The sequence below is a fragment of the Gadus chalcogrammus genome, chromosome 4, assembly GCF_026213295.1.
Source record: "Gadus chalcogrammus isolate NIFS_2021 chromosome 4, NIFS_Gcha_1.0, whole genome shotgun sequence".
NCBI classification, from domain to species: domain Eukaryota; kingdom Metazoa; phylum Chordata; class Actinopteri; order Gadiformes; family Gadidae; genus Gadus; species Gadus chalcogrammus.
Window position 1 is genome coordinate 30,647,776 of NC_079415.1, and position 15,894 is coordinate 30,663,669.

At 44.9% G+C, this 15,894-nt stretch overlaps 1 protein-coding gene across 4 annotated transcripts; it reads right to left on the reverse strand.

Annotated features, from left to right (window-relative positions):
• Positions 1-101: 101 nt before the first annotated feature.
• Positions 102-15,882, reverse strand: LOC130380438 (zinc finger protein 436-like). 4 transcript variants are annotated; one of them, XM_056587633.1, is made up of 7 exons: positions 15,423-15,882; positions 14,461-14,588; positions 13,556-13,836; positions 4,464-4,527; positions 3,756-3,871; positions 3,429-3,492; positions 104-3,163 (listed from the first exon to the last, which is right to left on the reverse strand). In XM_056587633.1, exons 2-7 carry the CDS (start codon positions 14,543-14,545, stop codon positions 1,755-1,757), a joined length of 2,019 nt encoding a protein of 672 aa, XP_056443608.1. In that variant the 5' UTR covers positions 14,546-14,588; positions 15,423-15,882; the 3' UTR covers positions 104-1,754. The 4 variants fall into 4 exon arrangements, 3 of the variants coding, with proteins under 3 accessions (XP_056443609.1, XP_056443608.1, XP_056443607.1); XM_056587632.1 differs by having other exon boundaries at positions 3,429-3,495; XM_056587634.1 differs by lacking the exons at positions 13,556-13,836; positions 14,461-14,588; positions 15,423-15,882 and adding an exon at positions 5,103-10,369 and having other exon boundaries at positions 102-3,163; positions 3,429-3,495.
• Positions 15,883-15,894: the final 12 nt, after the last annotated feature.

A 15,894-nucleotide genomic window follows, 5' to 3' on the forward strand; every position in this document is an offset into this window, starting at 1 on the left:
TCATTGAACATGGTTAAAAATAATTCAAACTAAATAACGAGTATTAAAACGCAAGAAAATAATCCTAAACAATAAATAATAAAGTTCAAATTATACCGTTTTTTTAAATTATGATGATGATGTACAGCTCGTATGTTAAAAGAAATCAAAGCTTTTGGACCAAACAATAACACAATATTTGAACAGATTAACCGAAACCGTCAAACAAGTAAAAGAAAAACAGAAATTCACTGCTCCAGCTCATAACAATTCATTATTTTTTTAGTTTTGATATTGTGGTACATTTTAAGCCTTTTGCATTGGTTCAAAGTTTCCCTCTGGCTTAGGAAGTTCACACAGGACACAGACACAGACACAGACACAGACACAGACACACACTAAACAGAAAAATAAGAGACCCGACACAAACCCAACCCCTGATTAATCATGGTAGGTTTGTTATCCTACCAAGAGTATTAAAGAAACACTTGACACTACACTGTGTCTCAACTCATTGTAGTAATTTGGAGCTGATTGGACAATTCAGCCAATGAATCAAATAGGTTACCTCCCTCAGCAGCATTCGTGCATTGACTACATGCAGAGAGAAGTGATAGTTAGTTAGCAGAGTCGTAAAAGCACTTTCTACCCATTTCAGTGGAGGAATGGACTCCTCATGCAATGTTATACTTAAAAGGATCAAGTAAATTACATATTAATCAAGTCTTTCGGCATGTATTTAAAAAAAAAAAATGATACAACGGTCCCAAACAGCATTTGAAATAGACCTTGAGACTCGGGTAAAACACTATAGGACATTGATCATGATATGCCTCAATATCAGAATAACAACCATGGGTCAAATAGCAGTGGCTCGTTGAATGAAAGTGAAAGTAGTGTAAGCTTGTCCAGGCCCTGCAAGTCAGGATGTAGGCTATGAATCAGAATAATTTTTTAGCTAGTGGGCATCCCAGAAACCAATTCTATATTTTCTTTGGGAGGACCCCCGTCCATTACTGCACCCCACCGACGAATTGGATCACCACCAGCCGCTGCTGTAAACAGGGAGTGAAGGGGGACCAATGCTAGGAATCTTCTGACTTTGTCCCGTTAGAATAATGCTGCATTCTAGAGGGAGGACCGGCTTAAACTGAGCATCACTGAGAACTAGACATTTAACCAGGGACCATTTAAAATGGTTCATCTTCAACCATTATGATACAATCCATCCAAGGTAGTTAGCATTAAGCGCAAAGAATGGGAAGGTAAGTGGAATGAACACAATCATGTATAATGTGGGGTTCAATCGCAGTCTATTTCACAAGTGAACTTTGCAGGATTTTTGTAATAAGCTAACAAAGATAAGGGTAATGAGTGTCGTGGCAATATCAAGCAGACTTTAACATACAAATTATATGATCCCTGTTTGAATAATTTGTCTATTTCAATGAATTTCTAACCATTCTCCATGGAACTAGAGATATCTCCCGCCCTCTCTAATTGAAAGGTGTTGAGATAGTTTTGGATTTGCAACTGTGGGCACCAAGTTTGATACTGAGGCCAATCCAAAGACTTCTTTGTTGTGTAGATTCCTTTAACTGCCTTGCAGCCATGTCCACTTCATCCCTATTGTGAATTGCAATTCAACTTGGTCTCTCCTCTGGCCAATCCTACACTCAATCCAACACGGCGAATCAAAAGTTGAAGGCGTTTAATCATGATGAAAAGAAAAACTAAAAGCAGTAATTTCAATCAATACAGGACAGAGGTCTCAATCAAAGCATCCCGTTACCCCGTGTCAAAGGGTGCTTGAGCATGTGCACACACAAATTGCTTGGGTCGCTGTAGCTGGCGTTGCAGTGCAGACACACGCAGGGCTTTTCCCCAGAGTGAGTCCTTAGGTGGAACTTCAGGTCGCATTTCCGTTGGAAGCCCTTCGTGCATTGGTCACACCTGTAGAGCTTCTCCCCAGAGTGAGTCCTCATGTGGATCTTCAGGGTGCCTTTCTGACTGAAGCGCATCGTGCATTGGTCACACTTGTAGGGCTTCTCCCCAGAGTGAATCCTCATGTGGATATTCAGGTTGCCTTTCAGACTGAAGCCCTTCTTGCATTGGTCACACTTGTAGGGCTTCTCCCCAGAGTGAGTCATCATGTGGCTCTTCAGGTGGTCTTTCAGACTGAAGCCCTTCGTGCATTGGTCACACCTGTAGAGCTTCTCCCCAGAGTGAGTCCTCATGTGGCGCTTCAGGGTGCCTTTCTGACTGAAGCGCATCGTGCATTGGTCACACTTGTAGGGCTTCTCCCTAGAGTGAATCCTCATGTGGATATTCAGGTTGCTTTTCAGACTGAAGCCCTTCTTGCATTGGTCACACTTGTAGGGCTTCTCCCCAGAGTGAGTCATCATGTGGCTCTTCAGGTGGCCTTTCAGACTGAAGCACTTCGTGCATTGGTCACACTTGTAGGGCTTCTCCCCAGAGTGAGTCATCATGTGGCGCTTCAGGATGTCTTTCTGACTGAAGCACTTCGTGCATTGGTCACACTTGTAGGGCTTCTCCCCGGAGTGAGTCCTCATGTGGATCTTCAGGGGGCCTTTCTGACTGAAGCACCTCGTGCATTGGTCACACTTGTAGGGCTTCTCACCAGAGTGAGTCATCATGTGGCGCTTCAGGTGGTCTTTCAGACGGAAGCCCTTCGTGCAATGGTCACACTTGTAGGGCCTCTCACCGGAGTGAGTCCTCATGTGGCGCTTCAGGGGGCCTTTCTGACTGAACCACTTCGTGCATTGGTCACACTTGTAGGGCTTCTCCCCAGAGTGAGTCCTCATGTGGACGATCATATTGGCATTGTTGGGAATAACCTTTCCACACAAGACACCGGGCCGGCCCTTGCGGCAGCCCTGATGCCCAGTCAGCTCCTCAAGGCGGACGAGTCGCACGCTGCAGTTCAGGCTCTTGGCCACGCTGTGGTCAGCGGAGAGCGAGCTCAAGGCCTCCAGTTCTGACGCGGCAAAAAGGGTGTCATGGCCGTCCACCGCCAGTGGGCCCACCCCTTGTCCGTAAACGCTCAGGATGTGCAGCTCCCCGCTGTGACTTGACATGTGGGAGGAGCCAGGGGCGTCCACACGCAGACTCTCCGAGGTGGCGCCGCGCTGCGTGCTGCAGTCTCTGATGTCATTGCCGTCTTCTTCAGAGAGGAAAACAGAGAGAGAGAAAGTAATGTTTGAATTAATCTTTTTCACAAAGGTATACAGTATGTACTTTGTACACACTTGTGTATTGGAAGAATTATATTTGGACATTCTTTCCAACTTCTGTTTGTTGATTATGCATTTACCTTGTCGCCCTTTGGATGGTCAAGGGTTAAAGGCTACTGCTGAGAAGGCAAAATCGAGTACAATCTCAGTTTATCAAGGTTGTTTTCTTGCATAGATGCAATGTGTATTACCAACCTACGGCGGGCATGCCTCCACCAATATCCTCTTCAACCTTGATTGAAATGGTGTCTGGTGTCTGCTGCTTTCCACATATAGAAGGAAACACACACAAGACATATTCTTTCATTTTCACAGAATAGTTGTCAATCCCCACTACCGACAGATTAGGCATTTTTAAACTGCACTTGGAACGTCCTGCAATTTCAATGTCTTCCCTGTGTATTTATTCTTATCTGAGTGTAGGTGTGAGAAGGTGGAGGATTTCACCTTCTCACAGTAGGCTAAAACACTATTAATTATTTACAAGTGCAAAAATGCCAACATATTCTTTATTCTGCTAACCAGCAGTTCCTCGCTGTGACTGGACATATGGGAGGAGGAGCCAGGGGCGACAACACCCAGGCTCTCTGATGTGGCGCCACGCTGAGTGCTACGGTCTCCAAAGGCATCGCAGTCTTCTGCAGAGGGAGAAAAAAAGGAAAAAGTTATTGTTTTGATACATTATTTGCATAAAGGGAGGCATTGTGTATTTGTACAAGTCAAAGAAACTCTTTAAATGCATGCAACATTGACACAGAGGGTTTAAAATGTGTACTGCTGACAAAGATTCACAGTTTTGGAGAGGGACGTCTCCTCCAGCAACCTCCTCCCTAGACTCAAAGCTCAAGTGGTTGGCCAGGTTAAGGACACTGCGCAAAGTGATCTGATCACAACATGACATGCGAGGCAAGCACAATAATTCTATTTTGACACTAAAAAGCAACAACGTGTCCTTCCCTCTAAGCTGTTCAGCCAACATTCATGCATTATGAATTCAGTGATGTTTGAGAATGATAAACCAGCTCATGTGGCATCTGTCTTGAAACCCTTCTGGGCTCTTGACTGATTCCATCTTTGAAATGCTACTCCCAAGTTTGACTCGTGTTTTAGCAGGGCGCTGGTCATGATGCTTTTCCAAAGAGGACCAGGCTTTTTAGCGCAGGTAAAATCAAGTACATTCTCAGTTGATCCAGGTCGTTTGCTTGCATAGATGCAATGTGTATTACTAACCTCCAGCGGGCAAGCCTCCACCAATATCCTCTTCAACCTTGATTGAAATGGTGTCTGGGGTCTGCTGCTTTCCACATAAAGAAGGAAACACACACAAGACATATTCTTTCATTTTCACATAATAGTTGTCAATCCCCACTACCGACACATTATGCCTTTTCACACTGCCAAGCTGGTTCGGTCGCGGCTTGGCACGCCCTGCAATTTCAATGTCTTGCCCGTGTTAAACCGAGGGGGTCAAACCCCGCTTCCCCCTTGAAGACTTCTATGTTTGCTTTAGCTTTCTTGTACTGTTCTCTCTATGTGTTATACTTCCAAAGTGTTAACATAGATAAACAGCCAGCCAAACTCCTTTTCAAGAGCCAGGAAGTGAGCGTGCATGCTCCTTTATTGACTTCTTCAACAGCAGGTAAGTCAGGTTGACAGCATTGAATCAGAGTGAAACTAGAAAAGAAAGATACAAAAAATGCTGTGATGGATTTCTATGATATAACAGGTAAGTATATGATGGTACAGTTGTCTTACAGGCTCAAACACATTACGTTGCTACTTTCTTACAAACTTAGAAAACATATCAGCAAACTCGTCAATATAAATCAATATAACTTGTTAAACATGTAAATAATGTGTAACACTTACAGTCATTGCTTTCTGAGGGATACACACACAAAGGATTATTCAAGAATTAACAGCCATGCGGTGATACAAACACGCCATCACGTCTTCTCTCGTTGTGTTTACACAATGTGCTTCCTGTTACTGGGTTGCTTTCAAAATAAAGGCTCCGTAATACCTTTGCAACAATAAAACGTTTCAACAGTAACTTTAAGTGTATTTTAATATAAAACCTATTCAGGGCAGAACACTCCCCGTCTGGCAATTACTGATGCCACTTAAAACATAACTTTCCTAACTTGACCTTTGACTTTCCTTTGCCAGGAGTAAGACCACATCTGAGATAGGCCTTAAGAATGTCTTTATTTTGTCTTGCGATGTTGTCCTGACCTCGACTTTGCGGACCTTCCCATCACCACTTGGACTGGTAGAAGTGACCAAACCCATTGGCCATTCATTGCGTTGTGATTGGCTCTGTTTAAGTAGCACAATGTCTCCAACTTCCAGGTTTCGACATGCCGTGTGCCACTTACGCCTTGGTTGAAGGGTGTGGAGGTACTCATTTCTCCATCGGGTCCAAAACTCATTCGCAAGTGCCTGCACTTGTTTCCACTGACACTTGAAGAGATCCTTTTTATCAAAACTGCCGGCTGGAGCAGGCACACCTGGTTTCTGGGTCAAGAGCATAGCAGGAGTCAGCAGCATTGGTGAGGCAGGATCAGAAGAGACAGGAACTAATGGTCTGGCATTGATTATCGCCGACACCTCTGCCATTAGAGTACAGAGCACTTCGTGAGTCAGGTGAGTATGTTTAGTTTGCAGGAACATGGCATCAAGTATCCTCCGGGTTACGCCAATCATGCGCTCCCACACGCCTCCCATGTGAGATGCGTGCGGGGGATTGAATTCCCATGTACAACCATTCTCATGTAGGTACCTCAATGTGTTGGTTTGACTTGGATCATCTGGTCTCATGCCTAGTTCTGAACTGGCTCCAACAAAGTTTGTACCTCGATCCGACCTCAGTTGTTTCGCTGGTCCTCTTAAGGCAAAAAACCGTCGCAGGGCATTGATGCAACTGGCTGCATCCATGGACTGTATGACTTCCACATGCACAGCTCTAGTGCTCATGCATGTGAAAAGTATGGCCCACCGCTTACTCTGAGCTGCGCCACCTCTAGTGCGTCGGGTGACCACCTCCCAGGGACCAAAAACGTCTAATCCCACATATGTGAATGGTGGTGACAAGCTTAGACGCTCTGGAGGGAGGTCAGCCATCTTTTGGACCTCAAGTTTTCCTCTCAGCTTGCGGCAGGTGACACAGCTATGAAGGACTGAACTTATCAGCCGCTTACCAGCAACAATCCACAGGCCTGCAGCTCTTATTGCACCTTCAGTGAATTGCCGTCCTTGGTGTTCCACCTTTGTGTGGTAATGATTCACCAGTAATGTTGTAACATGACTTTGTTTTGGGAGAATGATTGGATTTTTCACCTCTGGTTCAATTGATGCATATCTCAGACGTCCCCCAATTCGTAAGAGACCATCACACATGAAGGGATCAAGGTTCAAGATTGCACTTGATCTCGAAATTGCTCTATTCTCTTGTAGTGCAGTGTACTCTTCTGTATAAGTGTCTCTTTGTACAGACTTGAGTATGGCCAGCTTGGCTGCTGCCAGTTCCTCTGGGCTACGTGGCTTATTGCACTGGTGCCATCTTTTGCATGTAGTTGGTGAGTCAGACCTGTATGAATGAGTTTGATGGATCAAGAAGGAAACTGCTCTTAGCAAAGACTCCCAAGTGGAGAAGCGCTGGAAACGTCCTGAGGTAAGTTTACATTCACTTATGCGAGTAGCAAAAGTGGTCAGCTGAGGTCTCACATCTGCATCTGTTTCAGGATCCACCAGCTTAAAGGACTCATTTGTTTCGGCCAGAAGTGGTTTGTGAAGGAACTCTGGCCCTGTAAACCACATACTGTTGGTGAGCTGTGACGCGGGCACAGACCTGGTGGCCAGATCAGCTGGGTTTTGATCCGTAGGCACATAATGCCACTGTTGGGGAGAGGTTGTCCTGCGTATCCGGTGAACACGATTGTGTACATACACAAAGAATCGCTTAGAGTTATTGTGTATGTAGCCAAGGACAACTTTGCTGTCACAGTAAAATCTCACTGCGTCTGGCTTGTGGTCAAGCTCGTCGAGGATCAGTTCAGCCATCTCGACGGCCAGCACAGCGCCACATAGTTCGAGGCGAGGGATGGTGGGCTCTGGTTGAGGGGCTAGCTTTGCTTTCCCGAGCACAAAGCCAACTCTACACTGCCCATCTGTCAAGACAACCCTCAAATAAGCTACTGCTCCTATAGCCCAGCTAGAAGCATCTGAAAAGAGACACAACTCTGTGTATGTGGCACTGGATAGGGACTGTTGTATGTATGAGCGGGGAAGATGGAGGCTACTCAAATCGTGCAGTGATTCTTTCCATGTTTCCCACTTGTTTAACTTGTCTGCAGGAAGTTCAGTGTCCCATTCATGAACGTCAGCAGAAAGTTCTCTGAGCAGTGCTCGGCCCCTGATGGTCACTGGTGCGACCAAGCCCAATGGGTCAAAGAGGCTATTGACGGTGGATAGCACTCCACGGCGGGTGAACGGCTTGTCGTTGACTGCAACTCTGAATGTGAAAGTGTCAGAGTCTATGTTCCAGCACAAACCAAGGCTTCTTTGTACTGGAAGCACTTCTTCATCAAGGCCCAAGTCTTTTAGGCCCGCAGCCAGTTCTCCAGGTGTGAAAGCTTGCATCACTGCAACACTGTTAGAGGCGATTTTATGCAGTTTAAGATTTGATTCTGCCAGTGAAGCTTGAGTGCGCTTGAGCAGATCAATGGCTTCGGCTTCAGTTGGGAGGGAAATGAGCCCATCATCCACATAAAAGTGTCGCTCGACGAAGTGGCGAGAGTCAGAGCCGTACTTCTGTTCACCTTCCTGGGCAGCTCTAGGAAGGCCATATATTGCTACCGCAGGTGAAGGGCTGTTCCCAAACACATGGACTCGCATTCTATACTCTCCCACCTCCTTACTAAGATCGTTATCCTTGTGCCAGAGGAACCTTAAGTAATTTCTGTGGTCTTCCCTCACCAAAAAACCATAGAACATCTGTTGGATGTCAGCGGTTGGGGCAACAAGCGCCTTTCTGAACCTGAGCAGTACTCCAAGGAGGGAGTTGTTCATGTCGGGGCCTGAAAGCAAGACGTTGTTTAGGGAGATGCCACATTCTTGTGCACTCGAGTCGAACACAACCCGTATCTGACCCGGCTTTTGGGGGTGATACACCCCAAAAATGGGTAAGTACCAACACTCTGCATTCTCGGGGACAGGGGGAGCTTCCTCAGCATGTCCATTTTCAAAGAGCTTCTCCATAAAGGCAACAAACTGTTCTTTCATTTCAGAATTTTTGTTCAGTGTACGTTGCAAGGAGTGGAGGCGAGAGAGGGCTTGAGCTCGGTTACTTGGAAGGCGTGGTCTGGGTGACCTGAATGGTAAGGGACCAATCCAGCTGTTCTTCTCATCTCTCTGGAGCTCTTCCTGCATGATCTCCAGAAATGTTTCATCCTCGAAAGACAAAGCAGGTTTGTCATCATTCTCTGTTCTCCTGAACACACTGCATCCAAGTTTTTCTTCGGCAGGCACACTGATGGCAGAATAGCTGGACTGTTGGGTAGAAAGGCCGTGCCTGTGCTCCCCGCCGTAGCTCGCTTTTTCTTTAACACAGATGTGTTTCTGACATGGTGTTAGAAAAGATGGACGTCCATTTTGCAGGACGTTGGTCTTAAAGACAGCTACAGTGGGCTTGTGAGCACTGTCAATGCAGACCTCCCCCACTATCACCCACCCTAAATCCAAACGCTGGGCAAAAGGTGCATTGTGTGGCCCACTGATTTGCTGTCTCACTTTGTGAACACGTATGAGGTCCCGTCCTAGTAAGATCAGGATCTGCGCTTCAGGATCAGGCTTTGGGATGTGAGGTGCCACAGGTCTTAAGTGAGCATGGGAAAGAGCAACCTCTGGTGAGGGGATTTCTGAACGATTGGTCATGATCTCATTACATTCAATGAGTGGCGGTAAATCTAAACACACTTCACAATTCAATGCTTCTATCTGAAAACCAACTGCCTTCCTTCCAGTCATTTCAATGGTACCAGCACAGGTTCTCATCAAGTAGGGTGAAGGGGTGCCTCGGATGCAAAGAGCTGGAAAAACTCAGCTCTAGCCAGGGAGCGATTGCTTTGGTCGTCAAGGATAGCATACATCTTGACTGAGCGTTCCCTTTGTCCCTGTGGGAAAACTTGCACCAAGCATATCTTTGCGCAAGATCGTGCTGGGAGGCCATCTCCACATACCTCAGTGCACCTTGAAGTTACCTCTGGAGGTTGGTTGTTTTGCGGCTCTATGTCTGGCTCAGTCGCAGGTGACACTGCTGGTGAGAGGCTAGCGTCTGGATGCATGGCCGTGCAGTGTCGGTCACTCTCACACTCATTACATTTCAGCTCCACAGGACATTCTCTGGCCATGTGAGTAGCAGAGCAGCACCTAAAACATCGTCTGTGATCTTTCAGCAAATTTCTGCGCTCTGTCAGCGGCTTCATTTGAAAGGCTCTGCATTTTTCCAGAGGATGAGCTTTATTGTGAAGTGGACAGTATTTAGCTGGATCCCACCTACTTTTCTTCTCCATCTCTGCTCTATACGTCGAGCTTGAGCCTGCTGTAACTGACACGTCTGTCTTATGGACAGATATAGCCGCCTTCACACCATCATGCTTTGCTGTGGGCCTTTCATTATGGTAATGGGTACGGCTGCTGTTCATCAAGACAAAGCTGGGATCATTTCTGGCCTTTGCCTCACTGCTGACAAAGTCGGCAAAGAAAGAGAACGGGGGATAACAAACTCTGTGATGTTCTTTATACCTTGACCCTTTAGACAGCCATTTTTCTTGTAAGTTTGGTGGCAACTTTTCAACGATGGGGTTAATGCCCCGAGGTGTGTCAAGGTAACCGAGTCCAGGTAAGTACCCGTCTTCTTTAGCTGAGAGCAGCTCCATGAGCAGGTCACTAAGTTCTCTTAGTTTAATGTTCTCCTTTGAAGTAAGACGGGGAAAATTATCCAGCCGCCTGAATAGAGCACTCTCTATCACTTCAGGGTTGGCATAGCACTCTCTGAGTCTTGTCCAAGACAGCCGAAGCGCTGCTTGAGGGTTGGTGACGTGTACTGCTCGAATTCTTTTAACATGTTCAGATGATTCCCTTCCCAGCCATTTTACCAGTAGATCTAACTCTTCACTAGCTGATAGGTCTAAGTCCTGAGTGGCGTTAAAGAAGGAGGACTGCCATGCTCTGAAGCTCTCAGGCTGATCATCAAATTTAGTAAGACCTGTTGTTATTAACTCCCTGCGAGCCAGATATTTAGCAAAGTCTATCATGTTAGAAGATGGAGTAATAGCAGAGCCCTGTGCGTTGAACCTAGGAGAATGGTCTGAATAATGGCTTGGGTGCTCAGGCGGGTGTGTCTGGTGCACAGGTGTTGATACGTACTGTTTTGACGTTGTGGGCGAGCCATCATGGTTGTAGGCGGGACTTGATTCAGGGACCTCCTGCCTTGTCAGTGGCTGTGTCTCTGTGATATGGGGAGGGGGCGGTGTGTCTGAGGCAGGTGTGTTTGGTTTGAAGCTGACCTGAGCCTGATGTTCCAAATATGCTTCTGTTCGCTGTCGAATTGACTGTGGTGAGACGTCACTCCCGACGACGCTGTGCATGTCCTCACATTCTTTTCTTGCAGCAGCCTCTAAAACTTCAGCCTCTGCGTTGGCGGCAGCAGCTTCTTTTTCCAGTTCTAGTGCTTCTAGGTTTGCTTGCAGTGTAGCCTTTTCCAAATCTAACTTGGCTTTCTGTTTCTTCAATTCCAACTCTTTTTGTGCGAATGTGACTCTGGTGCGTGCGGCTTCAGCTGCAGCTCTGGCCTTAGCAGCGGCACTAGCCACTGAGCACTTGGAAGAAGATGTGCCCTTGGAGCTGGGCGCTGATGATGCTTTTTCATCCTTTTGTGTTGTCTGGGCTTCCATAACTGTGGCAGATGAATCCTTCTGACAGTATGACTTTTCACTGTACTGTTCTCTCTATGTGTTATACTTCCAAAGTGTTAACATAGATAAACAGCCAGCCAAACTCCTTTTCAAGAGCCAGGAAGTGAGCGTGCATGCTCCTTTATTGACTTCTTCAACAGCAGGTAAGTCAGGTTGACAGCATTGAATCAGAGTGAAACTAGGAAAGAAAGATACAAAAAATGCTGTGACGGATTTCTATGATATAACAGGTAAGTATATGATGGTACAGTTGTCTTACAGGCTCAAACACATTACGTTGCTACTTTCTTACAAACTTAGAAAACATATCAGCAAACTCGTCAATATAAATCAATATAACTTGTTAAACATGTAAATAATGTGTAACACTTACAGTCATTGCTTTCTGAGGGATACACACACAAAGGATTATTCAAGAATTAACAGCCATGCGGTGATACAAACACGCCATCACGTCTTCTCTCGTTGTGTTTACACAATGTGCTTCCTGTTACTGGGTTGCTTTCAAAATAAAGGCTCCGTAATACCTTTGCAACAATAAAACGTTTCAACAGTAACTTTAAGTGTATTTTAGTATAAAACCTATTCAGGGCAGAACATTTCTGCTAAATCTTAAATACATTGAACTTTCTAAAAAGCTTTTTTAACTTTGCCTTTATTTTCTATTGTAATACTAAAATGCCTTTTTAACTTATGTTTTCTTTTACTTATCAGTTATTTTATTTTATTGTATGACAATGTTTATATGTGAATCACTGAGTGCCCTGTGTATGAAAAGTACTATATAAATAAAGTTGCCTTGCCTTCGTCTCTGAGCTGGCTTTCTTGGTTCACCGGAGAAGGCGGGGCTACACACCGAGTGTAGGACTCTTTACAATGAATTGCAAATAAATATTAACATATTTTTTGATTCAAGACCCTCGCATGCAAGAATGAGTTCAAATCTGAGTGTAGGATAAAACGTGATTAACTATTTACAAGTGCAAAGATGCCGAAATATTTTTTTTTTTGCAAACCACTTTGCTGACGAAGCATTGTAAGGAAAGTTTGCCAGGTACTTTCTCTTAGATCGACCATCTTCCGTCTTCTTTAAATGCGACTGCATCACCTTCTCTCCAGTTACAACTATTCATGTTGATATCGCTGCATCGTCTCTGTTGTGGAAACAATGCAGCAACACCTCTACCCAAGCCTCGCCCCTAGAACCGCAAAGCTGTCTTATCGCATTTACATCAAAATGAAACCCCCAATATGTGCAGGGTCAGAGAGGGTTAATAGTAGGGGTGTGAACGGTTACAAAATATTGTAAACGGTTACACAACCCCTTTTTTTTCGTGTACACGGGTAACCGTTTTATTTTTTAAAAATTAAGTGGACCGCAGTCGCACTATACGAGGGTAGAGTTTAGATCGAATTTCAAGCTTTTGGCCGTGATATTATATATACAAACATTATATTATATACTATTATATTATATATAGAGCTCCGGGAGTCGCAAACGGCAACATTCACCTTCTCCTCCGTGCTGCAGTTCACCCCGGACTGCACTGCAGTCTGCACTTAGTTTGACGGTTGAACGCTGATTGGCTGTTACGTTACACATGTGACTCTGTGGCCACGCTGTTGAACGCCGATTGGCTGTCATCACGCGTCATAACGTGAAATTTGCGTCAAAGTTCAAATATTTGAACTTGAGCGAATTTTTTTTCGCGCAACAAATTCTCGTGAACGCGCTCGCCTGTGCACGGCAAAAGTGTGGCGTGACAAATCAAAACTTGCGCCGGTTTTCTCTCGCGAAAAATTTGCCCGATACGCGTCTCTGCGTTCACTTTGTATGGGATCTTGTCCCATACAAAGTTTGGCGTGAACGTACGGTTGAGGCCAGCACTGGAAACGTGAACTTACACGTTACATGACGTAGCCTAATGCCCGGTGTTCAGTTACCCAACATTTATCACGTGCATTTATTAGCTCCTTAATGTTGTCCAATTGGAACATTTGCAGCTTTATTAATCGCTAAATAAATAGTATGTGTTATTTTTTATTTAAATATTTGTTTTTTTCGGTTTTCGTTTACTGATTTTTCCTAAACGGTTATGATATACTTACCGGTTACACGTGTACCCGGTCACACCCCTAGTTAATAGGGGTGCGAAATAAATAGTGTCAATTACCTCGGTCAGTGTAAACGCGCGGATCACACAGGGGCAAGTTGGGCATAAGACGGGCATATTTGGCAGTGTAAAAACGTTTACTGAATCATAAAGGTGTGGGCTTTGGGCTATGGGTGTCTTTTAGAGTTGTATCAGAGGAAGCCTCTCTTTTGGATGTTGAATGATTTCCAACCTGAACACTCAGCTCCTTGCGGCAGACCAGCGGCTCGCCGCGCTCCAGGCTCTTGGCCACGCTGTGGTCCGCAGACAGCGAGTTCAGGGCCTCCACTTCAGACACGGTGAAGAGGGTGCCATGGCCGTCCGTCGCCAAAGGGCCCTCCCCTTTTCCGTAGACGCTCAGAATCTTCAGTTCCTCGCTGTGGATGGACATGTGGGAGGAGCCAGGGGCGTCCTCACCCAGAATCTCTGAGGGGGCGTTGCGCTGAGTGCTACGGTCTCTAAAGGCATCGCAGTCTTTTGCAGAGGGAGAAAAAAAGGAAAAATCCATTATTTTGATACATTAATTGCATAAAGGGAGGCATTGTGTATTTGTACACATGAGAGAAACTCTTTAAATGTATGTAACATTGACACAGAGGGTTTAAAATGTGTACTGCTGACAAAGATTCACAGTTTTGGAGAGGGACATCTCCTCCAGCACCCTCCTCCCTAGACTCAAAGCTCAAGTGGTTGGCCAGGTTAAGGACACTCAACGAACACCGGCACAAAGTGATCTGATCACAACATGACATGCGAGACAAGCGCAATAATTATATTTCGATACTAAAAAGCAACAACGTGTCCTTCCCTCTAAACTGATCAGCTAACATTCATGCATTATGAATTCATTGATGATTGAGAATGATAAACCAGCTCATGTGGCATCTGTCTTGAAACCCTTCTGGACTCTTGACTGATTCCATCTTTGAAATGCAACTCCCAAGTTTGACTCGTGTTTTAGCAGGGCGCTGGTCCTGATGCTTTTCCAAGAAGACCAGGCTTTTTAGCGCAGTTAGAATCTAGCATCAGCCTAGAATCTATGCTGCCTAAATCTACATCAAAGAAAAAAAATACTCAATGAGGAAAGTACACACTCACTTTTAAAATGGGGCTGCAAAGACTTTAAGGATGGATGTGTGCCTACAAATATGCGTTTCCAGGTGTTCTTTCTGGCAGGCGACATCCCTTGAAAGAAGCTGCTGAATGTAAGCACTTGATGAGTTGGCCTGCGTAGAGACAACAAAGTAAAATCAGTACTCATTTTTTTATATTGCATATAGTCCAGGTGCAAGTTGTAAGAAGATATAAGCATGTTTAGTGAATTACATTAGCCTAATACTTAAAATGAGTTCTATGAAATGATATTACATCCTTGATTTGTTTACATATTTTATAGTTAATCTCATCAACTCAATACCATGAAATCAAGCTCCGCAGAAATGTGCTAATAACCCTTTGATTTGAATCAGGTGTGAAGGGGAAAACATGCCTATAATAGTGCGTTCCAGGTACACTTTTTTGCCCGTAAATAACCAGCTAAAACTGGGAGTACAAGAGGGTAGAAGGGTAGAAAACACGGGTTGCATGGAACGCACTATAGGTATTTAGGTTGAGTTTAACAGGTCAAACTCCTCATCAGTAAAACGCTACAACTACTGCGGTCCAGTGGCCGGTAAAATACAGTTGTATTCGTTTGTTGTATGGTGAGCAGACATTGTTAAACATTGCATTCCGTTGGTATCCAAGCATTAGAGATCATTGCCTGTACCCCCTTTGTTGAATTGTGCCCATTCTCGTGTGATGCACCTGGCTTGCTGAGGTGCACACTCGAGTTACAGTGTGTGTATTTATAGGAATGATTGAGCGGCCATGTATTAGTCCGCTGTCCTTGCTTTCATAGGTCCGTGGTATTTACACACATAACTGATGCTATCTACCGTAACATTAGCGATAGTAACTTGGCTGTTAGCTGTAGCGCTAATGCTAAAGCAACATTATCATGCTAACAAGGTAACCATATACAGTAAAGCAACACAATGATATGGCGTTAGTTAACTTACTTTTTCGAGGTTTCGAGCTGAGCCGAGGGGAGTTGGTACTGATCCAGACTTGATTTTCAGACATTGAGCAAGTCCAGCTTTGTATTCGCCCAAGTTGAGGAAGCAGTCGTCAGTGAAATATTTGGCGCAGACTGGCGCATTTACAGAGACAATAAAAACTGCGGTCAAGCCAGCCGACTCATCAAGATCGGCGGTCAAGCCAGCCGACTCAGTTTTTTGCCGTACCTGTATATACTAGCCATTACGGTGATAGCGTATCAGAACTAGTTTCAAATAAAAGCATTCGTCGGGTACATACAAAAAGACAGTCAATAAAAGCAAATACTATCAAATGAAGTGTACGGCCGTTGTGGTATTTATTTTCAAAATAAAAGCCCACCAAACATTCCAATATGAGACATATTACATATGATTTTGGAAATGATTTAAAAGAAAATGCCCTGTTATTCCAGGCTCATTTCACTGCAGGGCG